Raw genomic sequence first — 10,538 nt, 5'->3', positions numbered from 1 at the left:
AAGGGCGTGCTGGCGTGGCTGGGAGCTGTGTGCCGCCGGCTCTGTTGCACACTGGGAGCGGCTGAACTTCGTGAGTTCTGAATATACATTTCTCCTCTGCGGACACTTCAGGCGGCGTTACGGGGAGAGTCGCGGTACGGCACCGCACACCCTGCACCTGCTGCTGCCCAGGCTGAGTCTGGGGGACGGCCAAGAGGGGTTTCTGCCTCTCCAAGGACCTTCACCTGTGAAAAGAAGCTGGAGAAAGGCAATTTATCTTTCTTTTCCAGATGACTGAAAATACCTACAAGACCCTGCCTCTCCAGCTTTCATCAGTGAGTACCGTCAGGGAGAGACGGCTGAGGAACAAAAATGATATCAGTCAAAATCATTCCAGCACCTATTTTTTCCCAAGGAACTTCATGCCCATAGGGGTTTGCTGTGGGCACTTCCAGAAGTGAGGACCGGCATACCACAGAAGCATCCCTACCGGATCATGTAAGAATTTGCAAATGAGAAACCTGCCCCAACGAGATCATCTCTGCCCAGTTTGCGGTACATGGTTTGGTGTAAGCACGGCAATTCTCACCTCTTTCTCTCCCTTTTAAATCTCTTCAGCTTTGAGATCTTTTTCCTCATTGCAATTATGATTATTTGCAACATCAGTGCCATCAAAGATTGGAGCACTTTCCTCTCACAGATCCTCCCCAGCGTTAACAAGACTCTGAACTTGGTACAGCAAGTGGAAGCCACCACCAGCTCGGTGGTGAGTGTCCTCCAGGACCCCGAGCAGGACAACTACTTGTCCAACAGCCAGTCCATGAATTCCAGCAACTTCACAGCTGGCCTGGACCACTTGTTCCAGTATTCATACTCAGACAATGACCAACTTTACAAGGAGTACAAACCCCCTCCTCGAGACGCCATTCCTCTGCCCAAGGCTGTTCTCTACCTTCTGATGGCAGCCCTGGTGGTGGTGGCAGTGGCATACGCCATCGTCGGCCATCTCATCAAGGACCTAATTTACGACTTCGTAGGTGAGTTACGGGCCTCACGCATTGTGTGCATGTGGTCAGAAAGAGCCTGGTGCACAGCCTGGACATGCTGGCTGGCATCTCTCCTTTGGTTTGGATGGGGTTTAGACCAAACCTTGATCCTTTCACATTTACAAGAGTATTAGTTTATCTGATGTGGCGGGTTCTTCAAACTGAGCTGTACATTGATCAGCTTTCCAAAGAAAATCCTTGGGTTTAGCCCCATTCCTAAAGAAATGAGGCTTGTCTGTGTGTGCTTGCGTGTATAAACGTGTATGTGCATGAGTCTTTGCTGCCAAATGATTGTAAAATCCATTGGCTAGTTTCAGCTGAGCTTGAATTAGAGGTCTCCAAAATGAAAAGTTTCATGGTAACAGATACCTAAGCACAGGATAACAACCTGCTAGTGCATTGTGAAAGAAAAGCTGCCTTATGAGCTTAACCCCTTATCAGACACCAGTGAATCCACGAACACATGTCAGCAGGCTGGCTCGTTGGTACAGCGCCTAGCACACCCACCACAGCCTCTGCAACTAATCTAGATGATGACAGCCCAAAGAGTGTGTTTGGCTTCCCAACTCTTTCATTTCATCCTGTTGCTAATGAAGGAGGTCCCTTCTTATCGGGGACAAGAGCACAGACACTGCTGGCTGCAGCCACCATGAGCAGATGGAGGTGCGGGCAGAGGCTCTTCGTTGCTCATGACAAGCCCTCAGTGATACTCTTGCTCTTGATGTTGGGGGTGCAAATGTGCCAGTTCCCTTCTGTATCCCCATGACATCTGGCCCACACATCCCAGCAGCCAGCTCGTCATGCCCTTTTGAGGGACAGGACTCTCTGCAGGGAGCTGGTGGCTGTTTTCCAGGTTGGACGGGGAGCCAGGAGGGATCCACAGAGGGTTTAAGCTCCTGGCTCCTGCAGATGTGCATAGCCCCCCGGAAGCTCTGGGGAGCAATGTCCTCTACTGGGGAGCGGAGCTGAAATCCCTTTGCACACCCCGTGCTCTGAGCCTGCTCCCCAGCCAGGGATGAAGCCCTGCAGGCTCTGTCGCTGCAGTGGGAGAGAGATAACACTCACCTGGAGCAAAATCCACGTGCTCATTCATTATTCCCCTTTATTTCCCTGCTCCCAGGATGCAGGAGATAACACACTAGCCAAAACTCTGACGGGTGTTGGTGGGACAGGCAGCACCCATGCCTTGCTGATGGGAGAGCCAGACTAGTCCCTTAGGCAGGGGGTCACAACTGGTCAGGGACTAGCAGATCTGGGACACGAGTCTTTGAGGAGGAGGTGTCTGGGGCGAGAAAGGTTGAACCTCCTGTCAGGGAGCAGTGCTTGGGGTCTTGTATGAGGCTTAGCCAGGGAAACGTCAGGGAGCAGCTGCTGAGGAGTCTTTCTTCACCCCAGCTGGAAGGGAACAGATACTGTCTTAAAGTGTTAAATATAACACTTAATCAGGAGCTTGCTGGGGCTGTAACATCTCCGGGCTCTGCTGCTCATCTGACCTAGCATTGCTTTCCCCACAAAGGTAGGCAGCAGGGAGAGCACCTAAAAATATACAGGCTTTTGCCCTGAGGTGCTCAAAGGACCAGGTCAGAGCAGGTTAGAAACCACCCGCAATGTGGGAGCCAGTCCAGCCACAGTGACCCCGTGGAGCAGACAGCCCTCCCTGACTGCTGGGGTCCATGAGCATGGATGAGGGTGCTCAAAACCACTCCTTGGGTGGGTGCTGCAAAGCAGGGGCAAAATCCACACCGTATTGTGCCTCCCCTGGCAGAGCGACAAGCTAAAGCCTTGGTCGGAGGCACCCGTGCCCCTGCCATGCTATTTCCAGCTCAGCACCAACACTCCCTGGTGACCTTGGGTACTTTTTGCTTTTGCCTTTGTATGGGTCGAGGTCAGCAGGGTGCCCCTTCCCTTGAAAAGCTCTTTGCAGAGGGACTTCCACAGCCTTTCACAGCACTGCAGCTGTCCCAGGGCTGGACAAGCGCAGGGACAGCCCCAGGGTCTGCCCGCTTTTCCCACTTTGAAAGAAGCTCTTTCCCAGATGAAAGCGCTCACTGAGGGCAGAGCATCCTCCTTGCCCTGGATGGAGGTAACATCTCTCTGAGTTAGGATCAGAAATCCAGAAGTGAGCTTCTGCTCCGTCCAGACAGAGAGGACAAAGCATTTCCCAAGCTCCAGCAGCACCCCTCAGTGCCAAAGGCTGCCTCCAGCTCATCCTGTTTAGCACTCTGGGCCCATCTTCACACCATTGACACACTTAAAATGAGCTGGTCCTCGGAGGAGAGCAGATGAGACTGTGTTTATTAACACTGCCAAGCAGCAGCCTTTAAAGAGAAGGTTTCATCTGAATGAGTTTGCATAAAATGACTTCAGGGACAGGACAGAGAGACTGAGGGATAGTAAATAAGAAGCTGGCCTATTAGCCACTTTAGCACAACGCCTGGATTTATATGTTCGGCAGCAGCTCCAACCTCCACTATCAGCATTTCTGTGCTAATCATATTTAGAAGGACACAGAAAGAGATGGAAATAAGATGCCAAAGGGCTGGAGCCTGTTTTGGGGAGATTAAAGTGTGAATAGTTAATCGCTACTTTAAACAGTCACTTGAAGACATTAAGGATGATTTGGACTCCTCAGTAACATCTTGTAGGACATGACCAGGGGGAGCTGAAGCATTACCCAGCCCCGTGCTCGCGGGAGCCACAAGAAGTGGGTGCTGAGCTCTGTTCAGGATGGTAGAGGGGCTCTTAGAGTGCTGCCAAGCTCTCCCCCTGTGAAATCTCAACAGGTATTTGAGACACTGACACCTCTCTCTTACTGCTGCTTCTTAAAAATTCAATTAGAGATTGTCCAGGCGTCCCTGGGGGGAGATGAATGCTGCTGCGATGCCCAGTGGGGTGGGGAGGAGTGGAAAACGGGAGGCTGCATTGGGAGGAGAGAGAAAGATGCGGTGTTGGAGAGGAGGAAGACAGTTCCCCTTCAGCCACGGTGCAGATCCTGTCTGTCCTCATCTCCCAGAGCCTCCCCAGGCAGGGGTAAGAGGGCTCTGAAAGAGCCTCTCTTCAGCTCTACCTGAAGAGACCTGGCTAAGGAGAGCCCAAACCACCTCAATTTCTCTCCAGTCTCTCCCTGCTTGCTCTGAGCTGTCAAAGTCTCATTTTCGCCACTTTCCTAGAACTCATTAGACATCTCTGCTTGGGGATGGATGTGAGCAACCCAAGGTGGGAGGAAGGCTCCTGTGTGAGCACAGCGCAGACCTGGTTACCAGTTAAGATAAATTGGGTCAAAGCATTTGGAAAGCGGCTTAACTGGGGAGCATTGGAGAGCTGCCAGCGACGGCGCTGCGGCGAAGTGCCGGCTGGGCAAATGACAAGCCTGTCGCCAACGTACGAAGCACCTAATTACTGCAATCCTTGGGAAACAGCCCGCCCTCCCTCCTCCATCCCCAGCAGTTCACTGAATATCGCCCGTATTTAAACACAGGAAAAAAAAAAAGGACAAAAAGGGGGGGAAAAAAGTTTGACTGGAAACAAAGCTGTTGCCATGGAGACTGAGGCGCATGTGGTCCCCAGGAAAGCATCTCGCTGCCTGTGCAGGAACCACATGGAAGGGTCTGCTGGTGTGTGTGGGAGCTGATGCTTTGCAGGAAGACCTTTGTCGGTGTCACCCGTTGCAGCTAAGGTCTCCTCTGCGTTGCTAATCTCCGGAGGAGACCTTGAGGAAACTTTTCCTGCGCAGTGGGGTTAAGACAGGACAAGCTCGCTGATGCTGGTGGGACTGTGCTGGTCAATGGCTTTGAGACTGCTCAAAACTCTAAGCCATTCTTGGAGCGGGGTCTTTCTTCTCTTTGCCCTTTTGACCCACCGGCTGTTTTTTTATTTTTCAGCGTTATCACCACACGCCACATTTCAGGCTTCTTTAGAAACTGTGCGTGAATGTATCATTGCTGAAAATAGCTGCTGAGTGATCCTGCAGGGACTGGATCCACTTTTAATTGCTCCCACGCAGAACCGCAGGGCTCTTAGGATAATTCAGCCCATGGCAGGGATTTCAGATAGCATCTCAGGCCCATTAGAGAGGATTTATGTCTTCTTTTTGGGCTCTGTTTTGAGGATGATTCATTTGCTTCCCAAAGTTATGGAAAAAGACCGTGTCAGGTTCCCTTCAGTTCCCCCACCTCGATGCTAACCCACCTCTCACACTAACCCCCCTATCTCAGTTTCCCTTTTGATGCATGGGGGTGCATTAGGGTTTCTGTAGCCACTGGTTTAGGGGTAATTATGTCTAGCAGCAGTTGCCATAATGTGGCTTTCACCAGGTTCATTCCCACTCCCAGCTACTGTAATAATGGGCAGATATCCCATCCCTTCAGGCACCCTGGCATCACCACAGCTGTGGGCTGTGGCTGTCAGCCAGACAAGTGACCACAGGTCTGGCCCTGAGAGAAGCAGGCAGGAGTGGCCCCACTCCAGGACAACTTCTTTCACAGCCAAACCTGTGAAGCACAAAGCCCCAGCAGTGGGATGGTTCCTGGCATGAGCTGCTGGGAGTCATCTGAAGCTGGCCTTGAAATTGCACCAACCCACAGTGGCATTTCCATTCCTGCCATCGCATGGACCAGCAGTGGGCTATGTCAGGACCCTGGGTCAAGAGCTACGCCCTCCTACTCCTCTGCAAGTGCTGGTCTTCCTTGAGCTGAGACCACAGCTCCTCACCCTCTGGCCATCTTCACTCTGCCTCTGTCGCAAATGTCTACTGCTGAAAGGTGCAGAAAGCAGCTAATCACCCCCAGGAGCATCCCTGCCTCCCATGTACCACCCCTGAGTCATCACCTCTCCAAGACTCACTCTCCGGAGCAGCAATCCTGCCTGGCGGACGGGACTAGGATCAAATGCAGGCTTGGTCCAGGATTATACTGGTGCAGAGAAGCTAATTTTAGGAGACTATAACAATTAATTGAATGCATTTTCCATGTCACCCCCTTTCCCCACCAGACCCTTCATGCTGGTAACAGCTCTGCAGAGGGACAGTGTCCTTCCCTGTCCATCAGCAGAGCAGTGTGCTCATGTTGCTGGCGATGCAGAGCAGTTTTTGACTCAACCATGTTGGCTAACCTGAGAAATTTCTGCAAAACAGGGAAGGAAGAACAGACTCCAACAGCAGGTTCATTTAGAAAGATGTGAATCCGGAGGGAAAGGGGGGCTTCTTGCTAACAAATTACTATTGCCAGAGGCGGGCATAGATTTTTCCAGCTATCTCCAGGGAGATAGCTGCTGATTTTGCTAACGGATAAGCAGAGTCTGTCCTGCAAATGAGACAGATCTGATGTCCAGCTGTGACTGCTGCATCGTCTCCAACACATGAGGAATACCCTTGAACTCATGTCCATCGGGAATGCTTTGGCCAGAGCTGGTCCTGCCTTGCTACAGAGCACGAGGCAATTGCTGGGTCAGGACCTGTTTCAAAGAAAGAGTTGCTTCTGCTCCTGCTGCTGGGAGAAGGGCTTTTTTAGCAGCCGTTTTCACACCCAGCTCCATTTAAAGCAAATAAAACTAGAGCATGAGTTTGATGGTTCTTCTAACATTTCCCCTTCCGTTGCTTCTTTCCATCTCAGCAGGGAGTGTGAGCATCTCATTCACGGGGTTGCATTTAAATTTCATCCCTTTCTCCCACCTCCCTCTGCTCTTCTCTTAGAGACATCTCTTTTCCAGTGGCCAAAGTGCCTTGAGGACATCTCACCCTGTCACCAGTGAATGCAGAGGAAGTGGCCACCGTACTGGGATGAGACTGGGCATAGACCATCCCTGTGCATGCAGGCAGCAGGAAGCTGCTCCCTAACGCCTGCCCTGTGAGGGGTTTCCTAGCAAGGACCATCCCTCATTCTGCTCTTATGAGGAGGGGTGAAACACACTGGGAAATCTGGGCACTGTTTTTCTGCCCCCAAACCCACAGCACATCCCAAGGGTCCTGCTTTCAGGGATGCTGTTGAAGACTCTGGTGGAGCCAGGGGGGTGCAGGGGCACTTTGTACCATGTCACTCTGCTATTCAGGAAGAGATGCTATTCTGCAGGTTCTGATGTACCCAGTCTACCCTATCTCCTCTCCCCAGCTGCTTTGGATCAATTGCTCCATATCGATCTCATCCCATCTCAGTGCTTTTCATCTCACCTTTCACCCTGCAACACCTCAGCAGGCACGGTGAGCCTCGACAGCACCAGCAAGTGGAGAGAGGTGTCTCTGTGTTGGATGCTGCTCCCCTAGCGTGGTCAAGAAAGTCACTTTGTCCCTCTGTTTTATCTGAGCCATTCATACATGCCCTTGTCCATGCCCTGATTTTGCAGGACGTGTTATGAGTGTCTTCCAGGGGCGGGTAGGGGCAGGCAACGCTATTCCTTACTTCCAAAACATGACCGTCCTGGATCTGGGGGTGCCACTGCCTCAGGAGCACACTGTGGGACCCCTGCTTGCCTCAGCTCTGCCCTTGGGTGTCCCTGGTCTATCGGATGCAGTCTGACTTTGCTTACCTTCTGGCAGGAGCTTGTGTGAACCCAAATGTGGACTTGGCTCCAACAGAGGATTTTGTTTTCCTCTATGTGGAAATTGTGTCCATTTTCTGTCGCTCATGCAGATCCCTTGCCAGATGTAAGGGCTAGAGAGAGAAATAACCTGTAATGCTACCTCCAGCCGGTGACCACCATCCCTCAGCTCCTGGTCAGTCTACAACCCCCTGCAGGGTTCATTATTTGAGGTTTCTAACTTGCTCGTGCATGATGTGAGGTTGCACATCGCATCCCCTGCAAAGGTCCTTCTGCATCAGAGCAAGGTTTAATCCCACTGGGGTCAAAAATGTGCAAGCCTCCTCTCCCCTCCTCCTTGTGTCTCCCCAGACATCCCATGGGGGACCCCAGGGACCCCAGTTTCTCACCCACAGGCTAAGAGGAGCTGGAGTGAGAAGCTGGGGAGGACTGTGCACAGCTGGGATGGCACCAGCCTGTGGTGGCTGGCAGGGGAGATGAGGGCGCTGACATTTTTATGGTTCTTTCTCCAGGGTCCTGCTGGCAGGAGTTCCTTTGCCAGCACCATGGGGCCTCACTCCCCCCTTCCACACGTGGCAACACACTGAAGTTACAGGCCATAAATGGCCACAAATAACGTGTAATTGTGTAATTACTTCACTCCTTACTTACACAGTCAAATCATAAAGGCATTGCAGTAAATACCCTCTAATGACAGCCTAATTACATCTTCCTGCAGATTACTGGGTAATTAGATCCAGCAGGCTCCAGAAATAATTCCCAGGGAAGCAGCGGTTCGGATTAGCGTGTACAATCCAGCCCGCTCTTACCCGGGAATTAGACTGCAGCAGCTTCACATGAGGAAAGCAGTCCCCGGGTGTCCCAGCCAGCCACATCCCCTTTGGTGACAATGCACTGTGACCCTTTTCCTGTGGAAATGGCTTTGGCTGAGCCCCCCAGCACTCTCCAGAAACACCCATCCTCTGTGTTTCTGCCTTTACCACATTGCCACAGTGCCATGCCCAGCTCTTGCTTCTTCTGGTGCCTGCTAGTGTCCCCAAGAGTTCATGGCCTGGCCACCAAACACCACTTCCCCTTGCTCAGGGTGTGCAAAGCTGTGCTCTTTGCTTCCCACGGCATACAGTAACCCTCACCCGATGGGTGCCAGGGTATTTGGAGACCCGTCACCCCTTCTTCTACAGATTATTCCCCTTCTTTTCTTGAGACCAGCCCTTGCTCCCACTGGAGTTTTACAGCTGACGTCAAGGAAGGCAAGCCGAGACCTTTAATAGTATTTGCGGGAGGCAATCTTGTTATTGCCTTCCGGCTCCTCCTCACGCCAAGCAGCTGTGCGGGGGCTGCTGTGAGCCTGGGAGGTCTTGGGGGCAGGAGGGGGAGGTCCAGCTGGCCTGGACCCAGCCTGGGCTGCGAGAACAGGCCAAGAAGCAGCTGGTGGAGTGTTTGGCTTTGGTCTAAATGCAGTAAATCCAAGCAAAATGGAGGTTATAAAGGAAAAAAGACCTAAATGAGCCTTCCAGGCTTGGCCGCTTTCCTCAGGGAAGGGTTGTGATGGGGAGCCCAGGCTCTGATGGGGGCTGTGGACCATGCAAGTGAAAGCTAAATGCCCCATCTGGGACTCAGAGCAGACCCAGAGCTCCCCAAAATCCTTTGGGCCACATCTTCACTGAGTTCCTCAATCACTCTTGCCAGCACCACGGTAGTTGTAGAGTCTGTGGTGGTTCTTCTCCTGCCGTTCCCATTGCACAACTGGCGGACCCCACTGGCACAGTGATGAAAGTGAACAAAAAGGGAAAAACAAGACAAAACTGTCAGTCTGTGGACACATCTCCTACACCCAGTGTGGTGGGAGATCTCTCCTCCTTGGAGCCTTCACCCATCTCCAGCCAGCCCATGCTGACAATGGAGCACAACCCCTCCACTCCCTGCCTGTCTCCCATGGCGGGGGTGGACGCTCACCCTGGCTCCCCAACATGAGCATCACCCTGAAAGCCATGACCGTCACCCTTGGAGATGGTGTGGACAAGTGGCTTCAGGCTGGAGAAGAAAGCCAATTATTGCATTGCAAAAATCACAAAACTTTTGCGTTTTCTTCAAACAAGAAGGGGAAGCTTTGGGGCTTTCAGAAGGGCCCAACACACAGCCTACAGTGCACACACCAAGCACAGGGAGGACCACAGGTCATTCCCATCTGTCTTCTCACACCTGCAGCAATGTCTGGACACCAGTGGTGACCCAAGAAATGAGATCTCCCTTCACACCTGGGATCCCACCCTAGCATTTGCCATCATTCAGCCTTGGTTTTGCTGCAAAACTTTTTTCCGCAGCCCACAAAAAAGGCAATGTCTTACCGTGGCTGTGTTTTTCTGGTCCTGCTCTGCCAGGCAGCCTGTGTCCTCACCAAAGAGCTGCAACTGAAATGCCTCATGGGGACAGAAAACAGCACTTGCCACAAAGTAGAGAAACATTATTTCTTGAGAAAAATCTATTGGTGAGTAGGTGGAGTCCGTCAGAAATAACTACACCAGGCTGGTCCTTTTGTCTGCCTCCTGACAGTCGTCTCCACTTTATTTTGGGAGCAGAGCTGAAGCAGAGGGGTCTTGGTGCTCCACTGCCCACCGCAGCCTGCTCCTGCTTCCCTCACCTGGGTTACTCCAGCTTTGGTGTTCTCACTGCTGGTATCTCCCCACCATGACTGAGTATGGCCTCACCACCCAAAACGCCAGATTTAAAAGAAAATAGATACTTGGGAAGCAGCACCATCTGCCTTCACTGCAGCGCAGCCCCTCATGCTGCAGGCAGTGTCGGTCATGCCACCATCCAGCAGCGACCACTGAATTTGGGAGGGGGATTGGTCACCTCCAGGGTTGTGAGAGTGGCCAGGTCAGCTCAGAGAAACATCCTGGAGCTCTGGTGAGCTGCCAGAAGCATAGCTCCACAGCTGCCCGTGGAGGGTTTGAAGCCCTGGTGTGGCTACAATACACT

The 10,538-nt window shown here is 52.2% G+C and overlaps 1 protein-coding gene across 1 annotated transcript in view; it reads left to right on the top strand.

The window, feature by feature from the left end:
- Nucleotides 1-597: 597 nt before the first annotated feature.
- The window catches only part of LOC104495210, a gene marked incomplete at its 5' end in the record, with an annotated part of 10,977 nt that continues 1,036 nt past the window's right edge, over nt 598-10,538 (top strand). The window contains one exon of the mRNA XM_010138150.1: nt 598-1,016. Within this exon, the coding sequence (XP_010136452.1) occupies nt 598-1,016 (419 nt within the window). The remainder of the gene's footprint in view (nt 1,017-10,538) is intronic.

The sequence above is a fragment of the Buceros rhinoceros genome, unplaced genomic scaffold (genome assembly GCF_000710305.1).
Source record: "Buceros rhinoceros silvestris isolate BGI_N320 unplaced genomic scaffold, ASM71030v1 scaffold23346, whole genome shotgun sequence".
Classification (NCBI taxonomy): domain Eukaryota; kingdom Metazoa; phylum Chordata; class Aves; order Bucerotiformes; family Bucerotidae; genus Buceros; species Buceros rhinoceros.
This window is presented reverse-complemented; position numbering and strand designations above follow the sequence as displayed.